General features: G+C 44.5%; 1 protein-coding gene across 13 annotated transcripts in view; it reads right to left on the bottom strand.

The window, feature by feature from the left end:
• Positions 1-21,726, bottom strand: part of HERC1 (HECT and RLD domain containing E3 ubiquitin protein ligase family member 1) — a 173,497-nt gene that overhangs the window by 126,979 nt on the left and 24,792 nt on the right. For all 13 annotated transcript variants that reach the window (XM_038418910.2, XM_038418911.2, XM_038418917.2 and 10 more), the window contains exons 11-14: positions 16,847-17,012; positions 12,505-12,630; positions 1,446-1,667; positions 31-183 (exon numbers count right to left, since the gene is read on the bottom strand). In XM_038418910.2, the coding sequence (XP_038274838.1) occupies positions 31-183; positions 1,446-1,667; positions 12,505-12,630; positions 16,847-17,012 (667 nt within the window). The remainder of the gene's footprint in view (positions 1-30; positions 184-1,445; positions 1,668-12,504; positions 12,631-16,846; positions 17,013-21,726) is intronic.

Genomic DNA, 21,726 nt, shown 5'->3' with positions numbered 1-21,726 from the left:
CCAGAAGATATGACCAAAAAGCCCACGCACCTCACTAACACTGTTGATATGACAATAAGCCAGCAATTGTTTCTGCAGTGAACACAACAGCTCATGAAGATGAGCAGGTTGGCTGTTTTCAGATGATGATGTCCCAAGTAAAAACTTATCACTATTCTTCTCCAACTCTCCAAAGGCTTGATCCTAATTCGACAAAAGGAATAATCATATATTGTCCATTTTAAAATATTATAATACTCTTCGTATCTTAAAAGGAAACTCTTTCACCTCCAAACATTTACAGCTGGGATTTACAAAAGAACCCAAGAAAGTCAATGGGAACTGGGCTCCTTATTCTCTTGGGTTCCTTTGAAAATCCCAGCCTACATAAATTTGGACAATCTGAAATCACAATCATTGAGATTTTTACATCAGTCACTGTGACTGCTGTTATACAGTCAAGTATTTCTATTCTAAGGAGATTTTCAAAAGCACAAAGGACAGACAGGCATTAAGAGCTAGACACCACACATCTTTGTGCCTTTGAAAATCTCCCCATGAACCATAATATCCAGAGATATGCAATTGGAACTTTAAAATTTGTTCTGGGCTGACTACTGACACAAAGGTTTAGAAGAACATGTTAACATGATTAGTATTTTTCACTGTCTAATCTGGAGTGGAAGGGAAGAAAAATACCAGTTCAATTTTCACATAAGAATTCAGAAAGGAAAAAGTTAGCAGAGTTTCAGATATAAAGTTTGGTAGGGATTCAACTTGAATGTAAACTGCTCTGGGCTCATCTTAGATGGAAAGATAGTGCACAGCAAGCTGGGGTGTAAATCTATAGCACTAGCATTCCATGCACTAACTGTCCATGCGGTAGAAGGGTCCACATGGACAATTAGTGCACAGCACATTCATTCACTGTAGATGTACACCCCATTTTGGTACGCACTATCTAGACAAGCCCTTTAGGGAAGACCCTTAAAAACACCTGTCCACCTCACAGCCTCAGACATAGGAAGGCTTTGTCCAAGCTAGCAGGGGAAAGAACTCCAAGAACCTTTCAAGGATTGTCCATCTACTTCTGGGTTTGGGGAGAGGAGCTTCTCAGCTGATAGGCTGCATAGAAGAGTGCAGCAGAAGCCCACTGGCTCTCACAAATCTGGAGGGAGGATTTATGAATCCTTTTCATCTGCCTGGGGCACCATCCTGCATCTGGGAGCAACTATATATAAACAAAAGTCAAATGCAACAACAATAATATTGGACCCTTAGTATTAGGGATAGTAAATTAGTTTTAGTCCTGTTTTAGGGGGGAAGTGAGGCTGGTTGCAGGTTCCTGTTGCAGGTCTCTTGAACAAACATTAAAGGAGGAACAGAATTATTTTACCCAAACTAAAGAGAATTTTTTAAAAATAACTTGATTACTATAAAAAGTTCAAGACAAGCCCTAAACATACCGTGTAAAATCCTAAATTTCTTAGCAGAGTCTTCATTAAAATTTCAGCTAGATGAGTATCTGGATGGCTGCTCTGGACACCATATGTTTGATCAGATAGGTTTCCATAGCCAACACATAGTGAGGAAACTTCTGTTGCATCAGATGGTGAACTATAACCAAGTAGCGAGGCTACATGGGTATGATCTTGCAAACTTGTCAGAATAATATCCAATTGCATTCTCTAAAGGAAATAATTAGATAGGAACAATTGTTCTCGTTAGACAACAAAGTAACGAACTAGAAATTTTTTCCTAATGCTTTAACTATTAAAACACTTGGGTAATGTAACCACCTGCTAACAAAGTTTGATGACTAGCTTTCACTGCAGATTTTCAAAGATAGGCACTTGATATATATACTGGACTAGATGACAGTCTAAAGCAGGGATGGGCAAACTTTTTGGCCCAAGGGCCACATCTCGGTATGGAAATTGTATGGTGGACCATCAATGCTCATGAAATTGGGGTTGGGGGTACAGGAGGGGGTGAGGGCTCTGGCTGGGGGTGCAGGCCCATGGGGTAGGGCCAGAAATGAGGAGTTCAGGGTGCGGGAAGGGGCTTTGCGCTGGGGCAGGGGGTTGGGTTGCAGGAGAGAGATCAGGGCTGGGGCATAGGAGGGGGGTCGGGGTGCAGGCTCTGGGCAGCACTTATCTCAAGCAGCTTCTGGAAGCAGCAGCATGCCGCTCGGCACACACGCGTGGAGCAGCCTTCGACACCGCTACCCGGCTGGAGCATGGGAGCAGGGCAAGCCCCAGACCCCGCTCCCCAGCAGGAGCTTGTGGGCCAGATTAAACTGGCTGGAGAGCCAGATGTGGCCCGCCGGCCATAGTTTGCCAACCCCTGCTCTAAAGATATCTAGGATAATTAAGAGAGAATTAACTCAATATTCCCATCATTCAGGGGGACAGAACAGATGCCAGACCAGAAGGTCCTCTCTAACTCAGTCTTAAGAAACTGTGGTTAACAAATTCACAAAGCTCTTCATAATGACTTAGCAAAACAACAGTATATGAAGCTCAAGCAGAAAAAATTCAGTAAATTTGTATTATTTGTAACACTATGGTAATTTTGAGGTCTAGAGGTTTAAGTGAACAATTACAAACCACAAAAAAAGAGCACATAACTTCATGGAAGAAGGTGAAAAAATCAACTTTGAGTCAACCTTTTCCAACTTTGTATTATGGTTTCTCTCTCAGTACACAAGTTTTGTAAAAGTCAGAATTTTTTTTTTTTTTTTAACATTTTTCACTAAAACATTTTAGTATACTGCTCATATCATACAATTTATAATGTAATAATCTTCTTTTAGTCTGTAGACCACACTACTTTTGCTAACTGTATAATCAGTGTCAGACAATTACTGGACATAACCGACAGTTACATTGTTAAATATCCTTGATGTCATCTCGGTGTTGGAGACACCGGGCATGGCCACTAGGTAACTCAAGGGGATGGAAGACCACGAGTGTCGATGAAGCCCCCTCACTCTAGGCCCAGATAGCCCCCCCCTTCCCTTTTCTGCCTGGAGACACTCACAGCGGTCAGGCTGAGAAGTTTGCAACAGTGTATTGCAGGCGCAGACTGGCTGGAGCAAGATTAGGTCAAGCAGGACAGGAATGTTAGATAATGCTGAACAAACAACTCCATATATGGGGGAATAGATAAGACAAAAAGGGGAACTGGCTGGTGTACCGGATTGGCTATATGGATACTTAGGGCAGCTTGCTATTGGATAAGTATGCTAAAGAATGAATGTATAAAATACGTGTAACTGCTTGCACTGGTGTGCAGGATTTGAGATTGTCGTCTCCCTATACCGCTTGAAGCTTCAAATAAACTTTTCTACTTCTCCACCCTGTTGTGATTATTGGGCGATGCACAACGGGCAACGAATCCAGCTGTTACCTGCCTCGGGCTTTTGTGCCAGCAACAGTTTTTGGCGCCCCTGGGTGGGTGAGAGGCTACAACACAAGCCTTGCCCAGATCCCTTGCGGGGACCGGCGGGTGAGGACTCCAACCGACGCCCAGTGCACACCGGTGTGATTCCCGGGGGCCTCGGAGGGGCATAGCTCAACCGGCCCCGTAGGGCACAATGGTGCAATGCGCTGATAAGTGGAGAAGTGCCATGGGCAACAGTGGGGAACCGGTCCTTCGGATAACGTAGGAACCTTTTGAAATCCAGACTGTCTGTTCTGTTTTGAACCTGGGGACGCCTAGAGTTACCCTGTAGGCATGGGACAGGGACAGAGCTCGGGAGGGAAGGCACAGTGTATGCCCCTAGAGTGTATCCTAGCAAATTGGAAGGTATTTGGATCGGATCTGATGACTAAGAATAAATTAAAACGATACTGTACAGTTGACTGGCCTCAATATCAACTAGAGGACCAGGAGCGGTGGCCACCAGGAGGGTCAATTAATTACAATACAATCCTCCAGTTACTTTTGTTCTGTCAGCGAACGGGGAAATGGAATGAACATCTGTATGCGTACTTGTTTTTGGCTTTGTGTAATCCATCAGACGTCTTACAGCGATGTAATTTGACTCCGACTGGTTCGGTAGTGGCTAATGTTAGTTCCCAGACCCCCACCCCAACTGTGATGGCAGGTCCGGTGTCCCCTTCAGCCTCCATGCCCCCACCTGATAGGGCCCCTACAGTGGGCTTATATCCTTTACTTACTGAGACTAAGATCTCCCGTACTTGCACAGGTGAGCGTCCGGCCACGACTATGCAGGTCTATACCCATGTGCCCTTTAACCCTATGGATTTGGCTGCTTTCAAAGTACAGACAGGGGAGTTTTCCCACCAACCCGAGTAGGTTTATTTCAGTTTTTGAGGGCTGCCTTAGCAGCTATAAGCCAGATTGGGACGACTGCAACGTCCTCCTGCGCACCTTATCGTCTGAGGTCGAATGACAACAGGTCGTGTCCAAGGCAAGGGAGGAGGCACAGAGACGGTACGACCAGGATCGTAATAACGTCCATGACCCAGATGAGCAGGTCCCCCGAGCAGACCCCAGGTGGAACCCAAATGATCCTGCGGGTATGACCTGGCTTACCACCTATAAGCAGTTGCTTTTGCATGGACACCGTCACTCAGCTGTCCGACATAATAATTGGACAAAACCGTACAACGTAATGCAGGATCTAAAGGAAAGCCCAGGGGCCTTCCTACAGCGTATTCGGGACGCTATTCGACAGAACACCAATGCAGACCCCGATGATCAGGAAACTGAGGGAATCATTAAGGGAATTTTCACGAGCAGAGCAGCCCCTGATATTAAGAGAAAGTTACAGAAAAAAAAGAGGATCTAATGGGCATGACCATGGCACAAATCTTAGAGACTGCAAACCCAGCTTATAGTCTAAGGGAGGCAGAAAAGGAGAAAAACCACGTTAGAATGATGGTAGCGGCGGTACAGGCCGGCACTACGCGAAGTGGCCGGGGAGGAAGGGGCCGTGGACGCGGACGTCCAGGCCCGTAGGAGACCCGACTGGGTCACAACCAGCGTGCCTTGTGTAGACAAGAGGGACACTGGAAGAATGAGTGCCCAGAGAGGAATGGAGAGGGGGGCGCCCCTATGATGGCAATGGAGGAACAGGAATAGGGGTAGGGGTGTCAGGGGGGACGGACCGCCCTGCCCCCGGAACCCCGAGTAAAGATGCGGGTGGGAAGTTTGGAAATAGACTTTTTAGTTGACTCTGGAGCCGCACGAACTGCCGTGAATCAACCCCTTCAGTTGCTGGTAGCAGACTCCCTTACCGTGGTGGGTGCCACAGGCAGAGGCACCAAGTGCCCAGTGTATGCCCCAGCAGAATGCGCTTTGGGAAACAGGACTATCTCTCACAAGCTGATCCATCTCCCCGAGTGCCCGACGCCTTTGCTGGGACGGGATCTGCTTTGTCGCCTAGGCGCCACCTTGCAGTTTACTCAAGACGAAATAACCCTTACCCTACCCCCCGAGAATGTATGGCTCATGACCCTTACAGTTGAGCCCTCAGCTATGCAAGCCCCAGAATGGAGCCTGTGGGAAGATCCGGTGTACCCTCTAGTGTGGGCAGCGGGGGTCCCAGGAAAAGCTACCCATCAAGTCCCTGTTAAGGTTCAGCTCCTGCCAGGAAAAGGCCCGGTGCGAGTTAAACAGTATCCAATTGCAAGGGAAGCCAGAGAAGGTTTACAGGACACTATAGATTGGTTCTTAACATATGGAAACCTCCGGGAATGCCAGTCAGCCTGGAACACTCCCATCCTGCCCGTACGAAAACCTGATGGCACGTATCGCTTGGTACAGGATCTGAGGGCACTTAATGAACGGGTTAAAACTCTGCACCCCCTCGTTCTGAATCCGTATACCTTACTGGCTTCTGTAGGAGGCCAGTATACCCATTTTTCGGTCCTCTATTTGAAAGATGCGTTCTTCGCTATTCCCGTAGATACCTCGTCCCAAGAAATCTCTTCTTTTGAGTGGGAGGACACAAAAAGGGTTAAAAAACAACTATGATGGACAGTGTTGGCCCAGGGATTTAAAAATTCCCCCACCCTTTTTGGCCAGGCTTTGGCCAGGGATCTGGAAGAGTGGAACAACGAGGAGGGGGCTCTTCTTCTTCAATATGTAGATGATTTGTTAATTGCTACAATGGCCCTAACCCCATGCCTCAAAGCCACTGTGGGTCTCCTGAATTTTATTGGCCTCAGAGGATATCTGGTATCGAGAAGCAAGGCTCAAATTGCCCTCCCGATGGTACAATTCCTGGGGTTCCACATAAGGCAGGGGGAGCATCAGCTTTCCAATGAGAGGAAGGAGGCTGTCTGCCAGGTTCCCGTTCCCATTAATCGTAAACACCTCAGAGCCTTCCTGGGCATGGCGGGGTTCTGTCGGATATGGATCCCGGAATTTGGACTGTGGGCTAGATTCCTGTATCATTGTGTAAAAGAAGCAGATCATGACCCCTTCTATTGGGCCCCAGAGGCCGACAGGGCATTTAAAATCTTGAAAAGGAAGCTGATCGAAGCTCCAGCTCTGGGTCTCCCGGATCTCACTAAGCCGTTTCAGCTGTATGTACATGAACGAAAGAGGGTGGCCCTCGGAGTGCTCACACAGTTGTTGGGAGCATGGAAACATCCCGTGGCCTATTCCTCTAAGCAGCTGGACCAAGTGGCAAAGGGATGGCCAGCGTGCCTGCAGGCAGTTGCAGCCACAGCCCCGACACTGGCTGAAGCTGAGAAACTAACTTTGGGAGGAACAATACAGATATATACCCCTCATATGGTGCGAGCTGTATTGGATGCAAAGGGAGGCCTTTGGCTCACCCAGGCTCGGATGGCTAAGTACCAGGCTAAACTTCTAGAGAACTCTGAAGTCACCTTACAGTCTTGCCCCTCCCTTAACCCCGCCACCCTCTTACCGGAGACTGAGGAACAGGAACATGATTATTTAGAGATAATAGATACCCAAAACTCTAGCTGTCCAGACTTAAAAGATATACCCCTCCTAAATGCAGATCACGAGTGGTATACTGATGGTAGCAGCACTGTGATAAATGGGCAAAGGAGGGCGGGCTATGCTGTCGTAACCCTCCATGACACTGTGGAAGCCAAGGGTTTGCCCACTGGGACCTCTGCCCAGCTGGCTGAATTAGTCGCCCTCGCCCATGCACTTGAACTGTCAAAAGGAAAGCGGGTCAAAGTTTTTACTGATTCAAAATATGCCTTTGGAGTGCTACATGCTCATGCTGGCTTATGGAAGCAAAGGGGAATGCTGACAGCTCAAGGCTCCCCAGTCAAGTACGGGCCCCAAATCCTCCAGCTCCTAGAAGCCGTACAACTCCCCTCGGAAGTGGCAGTGATACACTGTAAAGCCCATCAAAGGGAAGATCAAGATGTGGCCAGGAATAACGCCCGGGCAGATAGAGAAGCTAAGCATGCTGCCACCCTGATATCCCCTCAGACTGAGAATGTCCATATGCATGCCCTTATCCCATCCGTGGGGGAGCTTGCGACCCACCAGTACTCTGGAGAGGAGAGACAGCTAACCGATAAACTCGGTCTCCAGGAAAAGGAGGGATGGCTCCATTCCCCGGAAGGGAAGGTCCTTCTACCGAAGGGCCTGATCTAGCCAGTGTTACAGATATTACATCAAACCACTCATGCTGGCAGGGAAGCACTTATCCAACTGATGGGAAAATACTTTATAACTTCTGGACTCTGACCCCTGGCTATCCAGGTACAGGAGGACTGCTTAGTCTGTCAAAAGAATAACCCCCGACCAGGACATCCAGGGCCACCCGCTGCTCTGGAACCCACTCCGGGCCCCGGGTGGGTGTGGCAAATAGATTTTACTGAGTTTCCTTGGACCCAAGGGTACAAATATCTCCTTGTCTTAGTGGATCGATTCAGCGGATGGCCAGAAGCCTTGCCATGCCACAATTGCACTGCCAGGACGGTGGCCCTTAAGTTTGTTAAGGAGGTCATTCCTCGCTTCGGACTTCCTCAGTGGATGAAATCTGACAACGGGACACACTTCACATCAAAGATCGCCCAAAGCATCTCGAATGCCTTGCAGATCCCTAGAAACTCCATGCGCCCTGGAGACCACAAGCCAGTGGCATAGTAGAGCGTACCAATCAGACCCTTAAACGACATCTTTCAAAAGTGTGCCAAGAAGCCTCCCTGCGATGGCCTGATGCCTTACCCCTCGTCCTGCTCCACATCCGCGCTCTCCCAAAGGGTAGATTAGGGCTTAGTCCCTTTGAAAGTATGTTTGGGAGGGTATGGCCTATGAATGGCACACCGGTTCTGTCAGGGGAGTGGGAGCTGGGTAATGGTTTTGTGTCTCAGTATGTGTGTTCCTTGTCTGCTGTTCTCGTCTCTTCACAGGTATACTAAAAAGACTCCCAGCCTCTTCCCTTGGACTCTCCCATCCACTCCTTACAGCCTGGCGACTCTGTGCTTGTTCGCACCTGGAAGGACGAGCCTCTCCAGGAAAAGTGGAAAGGATCTTACATCGTCCTGCTGATCTCCCATACGGCGGCAAAGGTCGAGGGACACAAGAACTGGATCCATCACTCGCGTCTGAAGGCAGTACCCACCCCTTCAGCAGCAGAGCAGTGGACCGTCCACCCCGTTGACTCTTCATCTAGTGACGATCTCGGGCTAAAGTTACTGTTTAACAGAGACAAACAGCGGGCACCTTAGCGCCAAAATGAGCCCACTCAAAAACTGGAAACTCTGGACCGGGAGGACCCCGGTAATAATTAATCGTGTAACCCTGTTATTTTCTAAACTGTGCATATCGGGAACATAATTCCTTTGTTTTACTTGCGCACCATGTTGCTACTTTAACAAACCCAACTGATTGCTGGGCGTGTGCTCCGACTCCACTTTCCCCCAGAACAGGAGTGCCCCTTGTCATGCTGCCCTTAACCCTAGCAGAATTAGCCGCCACCAAAGAGCAGGAAAGTAGAAATCGAACGGACTCATCGTTCTGGGATAAGATCTCTTTGTAGCAAGCTACCTACCAGGATCAGGAGTATTCAGTTGCAGTGCTCACTGAGGGAGTATTTTGTTTTACCCGAAACGAATCTGATCACTAAAGGAGTCCTGTGGGAAGGAGTTCCTGTGTTATTACACAGTGGGCCAATGGATATTGGATACAAACCGAGAGGGGAGGTCAACAGTGTGGATGTAATGGTTCCTCCCCTTTTGGGGAAACTCTTACGAATGATCCTTCCACAAAAAGAGGGCCAGGAAATATAAATTGCCGTTCAGTTAATATTTCCACTATAGCAGGCCAATGGTGGGTTTACAGCGGTCCTTATGGTGAGTGCAATTTGAACGGCACAATTAGGAATACCCCCCCCCTTCTACCCACTCGGGAGGATGGGAAGCCCCCCTGGGAGCATATGAATTGTTTGGAAAAGCGGACTTAAATATCCCAGGAATCCCTCTAAGAAACAGTCCTTACTGGGCCTTACAGGGTCACTATTTTGTATGTGGCCGAAAGGCTTACAAGGTATTGCCCGCCAATTGGACAGGTAGCTGTTGTATAGCTTATGGAGTTCCTCATCTTTCAATAACTACCACACTGCCCAAAGGAAAGATTTGGAATACCCGAGATACCTCTGTTGAGTCACGAGAAGAGACCCTGCAGCGACTCAATGCGGCCTTAGAGGGCAATGCTAAGAATCCCCTCACAACTGAAAAGCTTACAGGGTGCTCCATACTGGGAATTGTGCCACTGATTACAGGGCCAGCCATAGCATGCATAGGCTGCTATACTGTAAGGCTTCAAATGGTGCTTGAAAAAGTAGCCTTAGAATTAGAGGACTCAATTCGTGATCTAGGGTCAGCAGCAGTAACATTAAATAAGGAGGTACAGCAGCTCAGAACGTATTCCCTCCAAAACAGGCTGGCCTTGGACTACCTTTTGGCATCCCAAGGGGGTGTTTGGGCCCTTGTCGGTCCCGATGTTGTGAAAATGTAAATGACAGCAGTTATGAGATTTATGATAAGATAGTACAAGCTGAGGCCCATGCCCGAGCCAGAGCACAGGCTGCCTACACTGCCCCCGAGGAATGATTGGTTGCAAACCTTGTTTTCAGGCTGGGGTTTGTCATCTTGGCTTGGTGGTTTGTTTAGTCTGTTGTTGAAAAGTTTTCTCCTGTCTTAAATCGTACTGATGGTGTTATGTTGTGCAATATGTGTCAGAGCCCTTGTAAAAAACATGGTAATGCATTCCCTTCAGGGCTACCACAAAGTGCTTATGCAAAGTCCCCTTATAAAAAGATAAGAGCCCAAGTGAGAAAACTCAGAGACAAAGCTGTTGAGTATTCTCAAAGAAAGGAGTTGTTGGGGACACCGGGCACGGCCACTAGGTAACTCAAGGGGATGCAAGACCACGAGTGTTGATGAAGCCCTCCTCGCTCTAGGCCCAGATGCCCCCACCCTTCCCTTTTCTGCCTGGAGACACTCTCAGCGGTCACGCTGAGAAGTTTGCAACAGTGTATTGCAGGCACAGACTGGCTGGAGCAAGATTAGGTCAAGCAGGACAGGAATGTTAGATAATGCTGAACAAAACTCCATATATGGGGGAATAGATAAGAGGAAAAAGGGGAACTGGCTGGTATACCGGATTGGCTATATGAATACTTAGGGCAGCTTGCTATTGGATAAGTATGCTAAAGAATGAATGTATAAAATATGTGCAACTGCTTGCACTGGTGTGCAGGATTTGGAGATTGTTGTCTCCCTGTACCGCTTGAAGCTTCAAATAAACTAAACTACTTCTCCACCCCGTTGTGATTATTGGGCAATGCACACCGGGCAACGAATCCAGCTGTTGCCTGCCTCAGGCTTTTGTGCCAGCAACATCGGCATGTTGGAATCAGATTTTACAGAGTTTTGTACAATTCTTAATGCATTAATAAATAAGGTATTCATGCAGTATGCCCACCATTTTAGTTTATTCTGTCTGCAACATCCACCTTGTCAGATTATTCACTTGATTCAGTGCAGCCTTTTGAAAACCAAAACTGCCCATTAAACTGCCTATATTTAACCCAGCCAAGCTTCACTCATCTGACTGTACAATATCTTGACTTATACCATGCTTCCATACATCTTTGGACAAATCTGATACTTGAGTTTTAATTCCTTTGACCTAAAGGTGAAAGTTGCATTAATAAAAGTACACTAATGTGGATGTACTTTTGAAATCCTTTAAACCTATCCCAATGCCTTTGTTCTGAGATGTTCCACACTGCTTGTTTGTATGCACTGTAATCAGTATCAATTAACAGGGGATAAGTTAAATTATAAGGAGTAGCGAAAACTCCAGTCTACTAACTATTATACAGGAGGTCAGGCTAGATGGTCACAATGGCCCCTTCTGGCCATATAATCTATAAATCTATGAAGATACCAGGGTTCTTAGTTTGTGCTAGCCCTAGGGTACTATACTTTGAGAAACAATCTTCCAGTTTTGTTAGAATTCGTACTCATAATTCTGACATTCTAGTACACTGTATAGTCCATAGTACGCAAGTTTAAAGGCCAGGATTATCCTATGTGACAGCTGCCCAATGTTATTTTAAACCTAAGGCTCAAATGCTGAAGATCCACAGTTCCCATCCACTTCAAATCAGGGAAAGGTCTTTTTGTTCTGTGTCTGTAGCATGCCTAACACAATGGGGTCCTGGTCCATGACTAAGGCTCCTAGGCACTACAGTAATAAATAAATAAAACAAACAGTCTGTCTTTAACTTCTTCTCTCTTCCCACTCTATGATGGGGTGGGCAAGAGGAATGTCTCAACAGGATATTTCCCACTCCTCAAATGAAGCACTGCTAAATGTAACTCCTCTGCCCAGCAGTGTATCACTAGGCCTGCTTTTCTTTCTTCCCACAAGCAAGGAAGGAAAGGTATACAGAGAACCTGGTCTGAAGCACATTCTACTCCCAAATAACACTGTAGCCTATGCTCACTCATTTCACTAATAAAAGTACAGGATCTTTACCACTGGGGTTTGGGTTATAAACATTATGAGGAAGGACAGCCATCCACACACACTGGACAGTTGAGATTTAGGCTCCTAGACTACACCCCAGGTGAGGAGTTAAAATTTGTATTCTGTTCCTGATTCTACGATTCACTTGTTGGATGACACTTGGCAAGTCATCCAACCTTTTTGTGTTAATCTCAGTTGCTCACATTTGTAAAAACAGAGACAGTAATACTTATCCACTTTTGGAAAGTGCTATAAAATCTATGTATAAAAAGCATTATACAAGTACTCTGATTATTAGTACAGAACCACAAGATCTAATTCCAGCACTTTTCCTTATTTTTGAAAAAAGACTTAGGGAACCAGCAACATAAGATTTTTAAATTTACATTATTCAGTTTTGTTTAATTAGATTGGCTCTCAACAGCAATTGACCTTCAAACTGCTCCAGGTATATCTTCTAATATAGGTGTTCACATAATTACTTTCAAAGGGTGACACAGTTTTACAAGGCCTTACCTGCCCCTTTGATAAGCTCTCCCATCTATCAGGGCCTTGGGGTAGAAGAGAATGCAGCAATTCCATTCTTTCTCGCAATGGAGGCAGTAGCATAGTTGCACCTACTGACAGAGTCTCAATTACAACCTAACAAGAAAGGAGAGGGGGAGACAACACTTTATATTTTGAAATATTTTTCTATCAACATAATGGCTCAGGGACTCATTCACCTGCACATCTACTAATGTGATGGATGCCATCATGTGCCAGCAATGCCCGTCTGCCATGTACATTGGACAAACTAGACACTCTACATAAAAGAATAAATGGACACAAATTGGACATCAGGAATGGTAACAGACAAGCCTATAAAAGAACACTTCAATCTTCCTGAACATTCTGTAACAGATTTAAAAGTAGCCATACTTGAACAAAAAAACTTCAGAAACAGACCTCAAAGACAAACTGCAGAACTAAAATTCATTTTCAAACTTAACACTATTAATTTGGGCTTGAATAGGGACTGGGAGTGGCTGGTACACTACAAAAGCAACTTTCCCTCTCCTGGAATTGACACCGACTCATCAATTATTGGGAGTGGACTACATCCACCCTGACTGAATTGGCCCTGTCAGCACTGGTTCTCCACTTGTGAGGTAACTCCCTTCTCTTCATGTGTCAGTATAATAAATGCCTGTATCTGTAAGTTTCACTCCATGCATCTGAAGAAGTGGGGTTTTTACCCATGAAAGCTTCTGCCCAAATAAACTGGTTAGTCTTTAAGGTGCTACCAGACTCCTTGTTGTTTTTGTAAATTAGGTTAGTGCACTAACTTTTCTTACTTTCTACGAATGTGTGTTCAAACCCTGATTGAGCCCCAACTGATCACAAATAATAGCTAATTACTTAATTTCTTCCTAGTTCTTTCTAAATACATCAGTAAGCCACCACAAATATTAACACAATTTGGTATGATTGGTAGTCCCTGCTAAAAAGAGGCCTATGGCTGGAAGAGCAGTTTTATTTATTTAAGAAGTAGGACAAAATACACACATCCTAACATACTGCATCTTTCACTTGTGTCTTTTGAAGCTGTTTAGAGCAGAGACTTTATTTTTACTAGTTTACACAGCGCCACCCACACTTGGCTCAAATCATAGCGGTGCCCTAATGGACAGTAAGGCTGCTTTGAAAACTGCACCTAAAGCGGGCCTAAAATTCCACCCTATAATTACTTTAGTCTCAAAATTTAACAACTCACTCAAGAATAAGAAAAGGAGTACTTGTGGCACCTTAGAGACTAACAAATTTATTAGAGCATAAGCTTTCGTGAGCTACAGCTCACTTCATCGGATGCATTTGGTGGAAAAAACAGAGGAGAGATTTATATACACACACACAGAGAACATGAAACAATGGGTTTATCATACACACTGTAAGGAGAGTGATCACTTAAGATAAGTCATCACCAACAGCAGGGGGGGGAAGGAGGAAAACCTTTCATGGTGACAAGCAGGTAGGCTAATTCCAGCAGTTAACAAGAATATCAGAGGAACAGTGGGGGGTGGGGTGGGAGGGAGAAATACCATGGGGAAATAGTTTTACTTTGTGTAATGACTCATCCATTCCCAGTCTCTATTCAAGCCTAAGTTAATTGTATCCAGTTTGCAAATTAATTCCAATTCAGCAGTCTCTCGTTGGAGTCTGTTTTTGAAGCTTTTTTGTTGAAGGATAGCCACTCTTAGGTCTGTGATCGAGTGACCAGAGAGATTGAAGTGTTCTCCAACTGGTTTTTGAATGTTATAATTCTTGACGTCTGATTTGTGTCCATTCATTCTTTTACGTAGAGACTGTCCAGTTTGGCCAATGTACATGGCAGAGGGGCATTGCTGGCACATGATGGCATATATCACATTGGTAGATGCGCAGGTGAACGAGCCTCTGATAGTGTGGCTGATGTGATTAGGCCCTATGATGGTATCCCCTGAATAGGTATGTGGACAGAGTTGGCAACGGGCTTTGTTGCAAGGATAGGTTCCTGGGTTAGTGGTTCTGTTGTGTGGTGTGTGGTTGCTGGTGAGTATTTGCTTCAGATTGGGGGGCTGTCTGTAAGCAAGGACTGGTCTGTCTCCCAAGATCTGAGAGAGCGATGGCTCGTCCTTCAGGATAGGTTGTAGATCCTTGATGATGCGTTGGAGAGGTTTTAGTTGGGGGCTGAAGGTGATGGCTAGTGGCGTTCTGTTGTTTTCTTTGTTGGGCCTGTCCTGTAGTAGGTGACTTCTGGGTACTCTTCTGGCTCTGTCAATCTGTTTCTTCACTTCAGCAGGTGGGTATTGTAGTTGTAGGAATGCATGATTTATTTCCACATAATTTTTTGTTCAAAAAGATTCTAACTTCAGCAGAGGAAAGAGTTTGCAAAATGAGCTAGTGCTGAAAATTCAGACCACCTCACTTTTTCAGATAGTACAACTACAGAACCAGTGTCTTGACAAATTCCAAAAATTACACAATAATAGGACCAATTTAAATTTAAAGTAGGGCTGTCCATTAATCAGTTTTAATTGCACTGTTAAACAATAGAATATCAATTGCATATTAAATATTTTAGATATTTTCATATATATATATATATATTTTTGTATTGTGTTGTAATTGAAATCAAAGTGTATATTATCACAAATATTTGCACTGTAAAAATGATAAAAGAAATAGTATTTCAACTCAGCTCATACAAGTACTGTAGTGCAATCTCTTTGTAGTGAAAGTGCAACTTACAAATGTAGATTTTTTGTTACATAATTGCAGTTGACACAAAACAATGTAAAACTTCACAGAGCCTACAAGTCCACACTGTCCTACTTCTTGTTCAACCAATCACTAAGACAAACAAGTTTGTTTACATTTATGGGTGATAACGCTGCCCTCTTCTTATTTACAATGTCACCTGAAAGTGAGAACAGGCATTTGCATGGCACTTTTGTAGCTGGCATTGGAAGGTATTTACAAGCCAGATATGATAAACATTCGTATGCCCCTTCATGTTTCGGCCACCATTCCAGAGGACATGCTTCCATGGTGATTACGCTCGTTAAAAATATAATGCGTTAATTATATTTATGATTGAACTCCTTGGGGGAGAATTGTATGTCTCCTGCTCTGTTTTACCCGCATTCTGACATTTATTTCATGTTCTAGCAGTCTCGGATGATGACCCAGCACATGTTGTTCATTTTAAGAATACTTTCACTGCAGATTTGACAAAACGCAAAAACGGTACCAACGTGAGATTTCTAAAAGATAGCTGCAGCACAAGGTTTAAGAATCTGAAGTGCCTTCCAAAAAACTGAGAGGGACGAGGTATAGAGCATGCTTTCAGAAGTCTTAAAAGGCCAAAACTCCGATGCAGAAACTACAGAACCTGAACTACCAAAAAAGAAAATCAACCTTCTGTTTGGTGGCACCTGACTCAGATGATGAGAATGAACATGTGTCAGTCTGCTCTGCTTTGGATGCCTATCGAGCAGAACATGGATGCCTGTCCCCTGGAATGGTGGTTGACGCATGAAGGGACATATGAATCTTTAGCTCATCTGACACACAAATATCTTGTGACTCCAGCTATTACAGTGCCATGCGAATGCCTGTTCTCGCTTTCGGGTGACTATTGTAAACAAGAAGTGGGCAACATTTACTCCTGCAAATGTTAACAAACTTGTTTGTCTGAGCGATTTGCTGAACAAGAAGTAGGACCGAGTGGACTTGTAGGCTCTAAAGTTTTACATTGTTCTGTTTTTGAGTGCAGTTATTTTTTTGGTACATAATTCTACATTTGTAAGTTCAACTTTCATGATAAAGAGATTGCACTACAGTACTTGTATGAGGTGAACCGAAAAATATTTGTTTTTTACAGTGCAAATATCTGTAATCAAAAACAACAATATAAAATGAGCACTGTATTTTGTATACTGTGTTGCAATTGAAATCAATATATTTGAAAATGTAGAACATCCAAAAATATTTAATAAAATTTCAGCTGGTATTCTATTGTTTAGTAGGGCGATTAAAACTGTGATTAATCGCAATTTTTTTGAGTTAATCACGAGTTAACTGAGATTAATCGACAGCCCTAATAATATAGCTATATAAGTATGATAAAAAAAGCCAACTGAAGTTATACTGAGGTTCAGATATCTATTCATCATCAATAGATATTTATCAAACTGGCTCAATTTACAACTCAAAACTGGATTTTAAATCAGTAAATCAAATATTGGTAATAATAAGGCACCATTTTTACAGAATGTTTTCTGATCATAACCATACATCAAAGAGAATTGGATGTGAATTAAATAATATTACTTACTTCCTGTATTTCATCTGGGACAGAGGAGTCCATCAACCTAAACAGCAAATTCCGAAGTGGGCCTGCCTGCCTTCCAAGAATGCTAGTAGCTACTCCTCCAGCTAACGCAAGAGCAAGATGATTAGAAAGTAACTTCAGGCACAACTTGAGGAAATTGTGATGTTCTCTGCAAAACAAAACGTTGTTAATCTTGCCTGTAAATCAGCTTTGACAATACAAGTTTAGGTCCCATGGGGGAACAGGATCTTATACATGAGAATATAATCTTTCCAAGCCTCTCAAAAATCTTGTTCACAAAAAGAAAAGGAGACTAACAAATTTATTAGAGCATAAGCTTTCGTGAGCTACAGCTCACTTCATCGGATGCATTCGATGAAGTGAGCTGTAGCTCACGAAAGCTTATGCTCTAATAAATTTGTTAGTCTCTAAGGTGCCACAAGTACTCCTTTTCTTTTTGTGAATACAGACTAACATGGCTGCTACTCTGAAAAAAATCTTGTTGATAGTCTAATATAAAAGACAGATTGGTTATCCACCTGACGGTGGAAGGCCGAGATAGCTGCTAGATGGACCGTTATCGAGTTAATGGCCAAACCTTGCCGTTTTCGGCACAAAAGATAGACCAAGATATGCAGGATTGAAGAATGCATCAGCGAAACTGCAGAACCAGACCAACTAGAGAAGCCTTCCACTTAGAGAGGCAAGTAGACTTAGTAGATAGTATTCTACTATTCAACAGCACATCCTGAAACTCTTTTGAACACATTTGCTCCCTAGAATCTAACTATAGAGCATCCATGCTGCTAGATGGAATGTCTGCAGGTTTGAATGGCGCAAGCGAGCAGAGTTTTGAGAAATTAAATCCAGGTCCAATGGAAGTGGTATCAGCTTTCACCAAAAGGGACAGGAGGTTGCTCGACCAGCGCAACAGGAAAGCATCTGTCACGGAACCCAGACTGTGACCCTGTAGGGAACAAAACTGCTGGTATTTCCTCTTGTATCTCATTGCAAACAGGTCTACCTGGTGAGTCCTCCAGGGCTGGAAAATGGACCTGGTTACATCAGAAGGGACCACTCGTGGTGACTCGTAAATGACCTGCTTAGATAATCTGCCAATGCATTCTGCACTCTGAGAAGGTAATAGACTTTGAGATCAATTGAGCTGGCAATGCAAAAAATCCCATAAACAAATTCCATCTTGGCAGAACAGGGATGAGCAGGCCCCTTGTTCGTAGAAACAGAACATTGCTGCTGTGTTCTCTGTGAGAGTAAGCAGGCGTCTTCCCTTGATATGGAGTAGAAAATCTGACATGTCAGCCAGATAGCTGCCAATCCCCTGATGTTTATGTGAAGAGTCAGGTCCTTTGTGAACTACATCCCTTGTGAGTGAAGGAACCCAGACAAACCCCTCAACCTATAGCAAACACATCCATTACTAGCATTAGCGATGGTTGAGGAGGGACAAATGGAACTCCTATGCAGATGTTAGCAGGGTTCGTCCATCAATCTACAGTGTCTAAAATGTGAGGGGGGGCCGCCCTTGCCCATAGTGATCTGATAGTGATAGCACAGCAAAAATACTGAGGCCAGCCAACCTTGTAGAGTCCTCAGATGCAATCTGGCATACCAGACTATTTATAAAAAGAAAAGGAGTACCCGTGGCACCTTAGAGACTAACAAATTTATTAGAGCATAAGCTTTCGTGAGCTACAGCTCACTTCATCGGATGCATCCGATGAAGTGAGCTGTAGCTCACGAAAGCTTATGCTCTAATAAATTTGTTAGTCTCTAAGGTGCCACGGGTACTCCTTTTCTTTTTGCGAATACAGACTAACACGGCTGCTACTCTGAAACCTGTCAGACTATTTATGTACAAGAGGCTGTTTGTCCCAGACGCCTCATACTATTCCATACAGTTGTGATTGGGTAAGTCTTGAGATCTAAAATGATGGATTGAGTTGTCTGAATCCTTGTCTCTTGAAGGAAAAAAAATGGTTACCTAACTCTCTAACTATTGTTCTCTGAGATGTGCTGAACAAGTCCATTCCAATGTAGGTTTGTGCATGCCTCATGCACAGCTGTCGAAGATTTTTCCCTTAGCAGTACCCATCAGGGCAGGGCAAGGGCCCTTTGGTGTCTTGTGCCACTGCACGCATGCATAAAGGGGCATGCTGCCCCCAACCTTCCTCAGTTTCTTCGCCCCAGAAAGACTAATAAAGAGGGGAAGGCAGGCAGGTCATGGAATGAACATGTGCAATGCATTTTGAAGAACAGTTACAGAAAACCAGTTTTGCTTCTTCGAGCAATTGCACATGTCCATCCTACTGTAGTGACTCACAAGCAGTTCACACTGGCAGTGGGCTCAGAGTCTACTTAAACAAGGATTAAAGGACAACTTGTCGAAACCTGGCATCCTCTCTGGATTGATGAGATATGGCATAGTGAGAGACAAATGTATGGAGCAATACCCATGTAGCTGCCTTACAAATATCCAGAATTGAACCCTAACCTGCAACCTGGTTGAATGAGCCATTACTCTACTCAGAGGTGTGATGTCAGCCAATTGGTAAGATAAACAAATGCAACTGGAGATCTAGGTGGAGATCCTCCAAGTTGAGACTGGTTGGCCCTTTACCCTATCTGAAATGAAGAAGAAGAGTTTAGTCGAAGACCTGAATGACCTAATCCAGTCTTGATAAAAGGTCAAAGCTCTTCTAACATCAAGAGTATGAAGCATTTCTTTCCCTTTACAGGAAGGACACTTTGGAAAGAACGTTGGTAGATAATCTCTTGATTTAAATTCAATTTGGAGACCACTTTAGACAGGAATTTAGGTAAAGTAAAACCTTGTCCCTAAAGAAAATTGTATAGGGAGGCTCTGACACCAAACCTCATAGCCAAGGTTATGGCAACAAGGAAAGCTACTTTCACTGACATGTGTAACAAGAACAAGTTGTGCGCAGCTCAGGGGGTGGGGAACATCAACTTTGCTAGTACTAAACTTAAGCTCAACTGTGAAATATGATAACAAACCTATGGGTATAATCTGAACAAATCCTTCAGAAACCTGATGGACATGGGGTTTGAAAAAAATTGATCCGTTATCCACAGGTAGATGGAAAGCTGATAACACTTCCAGATGAACTCTAATCAAACTAAGAGCCAATCCTTTAAGAACAAAAGATAGTCCAAGACATGGCTAATCAGAGCTTGAGCTAGAGGAATGCGCCTCTGAGGGACAAGATATAAAATCTCTTCCATTTAGCAAAATAAGCAGACCTAGTGAAGGCAAACTTAGAGCAAATTTGTTCCAAAGTTGTCAGCCACAAAGAATCAACACAATGAGCTAGAGACCCTGAAGCCTGGGATGAAGAAAGAGACCGTTGTGCTGGAAGATAAGATACACCTCTCTCAGGAACAGCAGTTGAGGTCTGACTGATATCACTAATAGGGTTGAAAAATCAATGTTGATGGGGCTATGCAGGGGCTATTATAACAAGGTGAGCAGAATCTTGCTTACCTTTGGATAAGACTTTCAGCTGAGGCCCCCTCAGGGGGAAAAAGATGACATTTTTTGTTTTAGCTTGCTGCAAACATGCCCACTTTGGGAGTTCCCCACTGCTGGAATATGGATCTGGAAATGCCCAGTCAGAGAGATGACTCTCTGGTGGTGGCCTGTGAACAACCTGGTCAGGTAGTCTGCCAGAGTGTTTTGAACTTCTGGAAGGTAAGGTGCTCTCAGGTTGATGGAACTGATGATGCAAAAGTTCCATAAGAGCTTCCCGGCATAACATTGTGGATCAGGCCCCTCCTCGTTTATTTACATAAAACATAGTTGCTGTGTTGTCCATGACCACCAATAAGTTCCAAGTCCTGATGTGTGGAAGGAATGCCATGCAAGCTAGGCGGATGGTACAGAGCTCCCTAAATTTATATGGAGTCAGATCCTGGGGAGACCAAAGCCCCTGACTCTGAAGGCAAACTAAGTGAGCGTCAGTTGTGGAGGGGCAAAGGGAACTGTCTTGCAAACAGCAGAATCTATCCACCGGTCCAGGGAGGATAAGACCCCATGGGGGTACTTGAACCACATTGTCTGCATGATAACGGCTGGTGAATACACTGAGGCTATCCAACCCTGTAAATGTCTGAGGTGCAGTCTGGCATGCTGTATCTCGTAAGTCCATGCTGCCACGTGACCTAGAAGTTTGAGGCAGTTCCAAACTGATGATAGGATGCACCTTTAGACCTAGAGCAATAAGACACATCTTGGAACCTCTGCTAGGTAGGAAAGCCCTGGCTTTTGTAGAGTCCAGGACTGCCCCAATTAATTCTATTCTTTGTACAGATGGCAGGACAGATTTCTATACATTGATTAGTAGCCCCAGTACATCAAAAGTGGATTGAATACTGCCAATGCTGGAAAGCACCCAAGATCTGGACCAGGCTCTTACTTGCCAGTCAGGTAAGGAAACACATGGACTCCTAACAGTTCGGATGATGGTGCAGAGGCCATGGTCCTAGCAGCCAAGTCAGCTGCATCCAAATCAGCCTGCAGTGAAGTTCTTCTCATCAACTTCCCTTTATCTACCAGAGAAAGGAACTTCTGCTTAGTTTCCTCAGGCAACTTGTTCTTAGATTTTAGAATAACATCACAGATCTTAAAGTCGTATCACCCTAATAAAGCCAGTTGGCTGGTGATTCTAAGCTATAACCCTGATATAGAATACATTTTTCTCAACAAGTCCAGCTTTTTTGCATCCCTTGACTTAGGGGTAGATGCCGGATTCCCCTAGCACTCCCTCTCGTTGGCAGCCAAGACAACCAGTCACCCTGGAGGGGCATGGGAATAAAAATGCTCAAAACCGTGGGTGGCTACAATA

The sequence above is a fragment of the Dermochelys coriacea genome, chromosome 10 (assembly GCF_009764565.3).
Source record: "Dermochelys coriacea isolate rDerCor1 chromosome 10, rDerCor1.pri.v4, whole genome shotgun sequence".
Classification (NCBI taxonomy): Eukaryota; Metazoa; Chordata; order Testudines; family Dermochelyidae; genus Dermochelys; species Dermochelys coriacea.
This window is presented reverse-complemented; position numbering and strand designations above follow the sequence as displayed.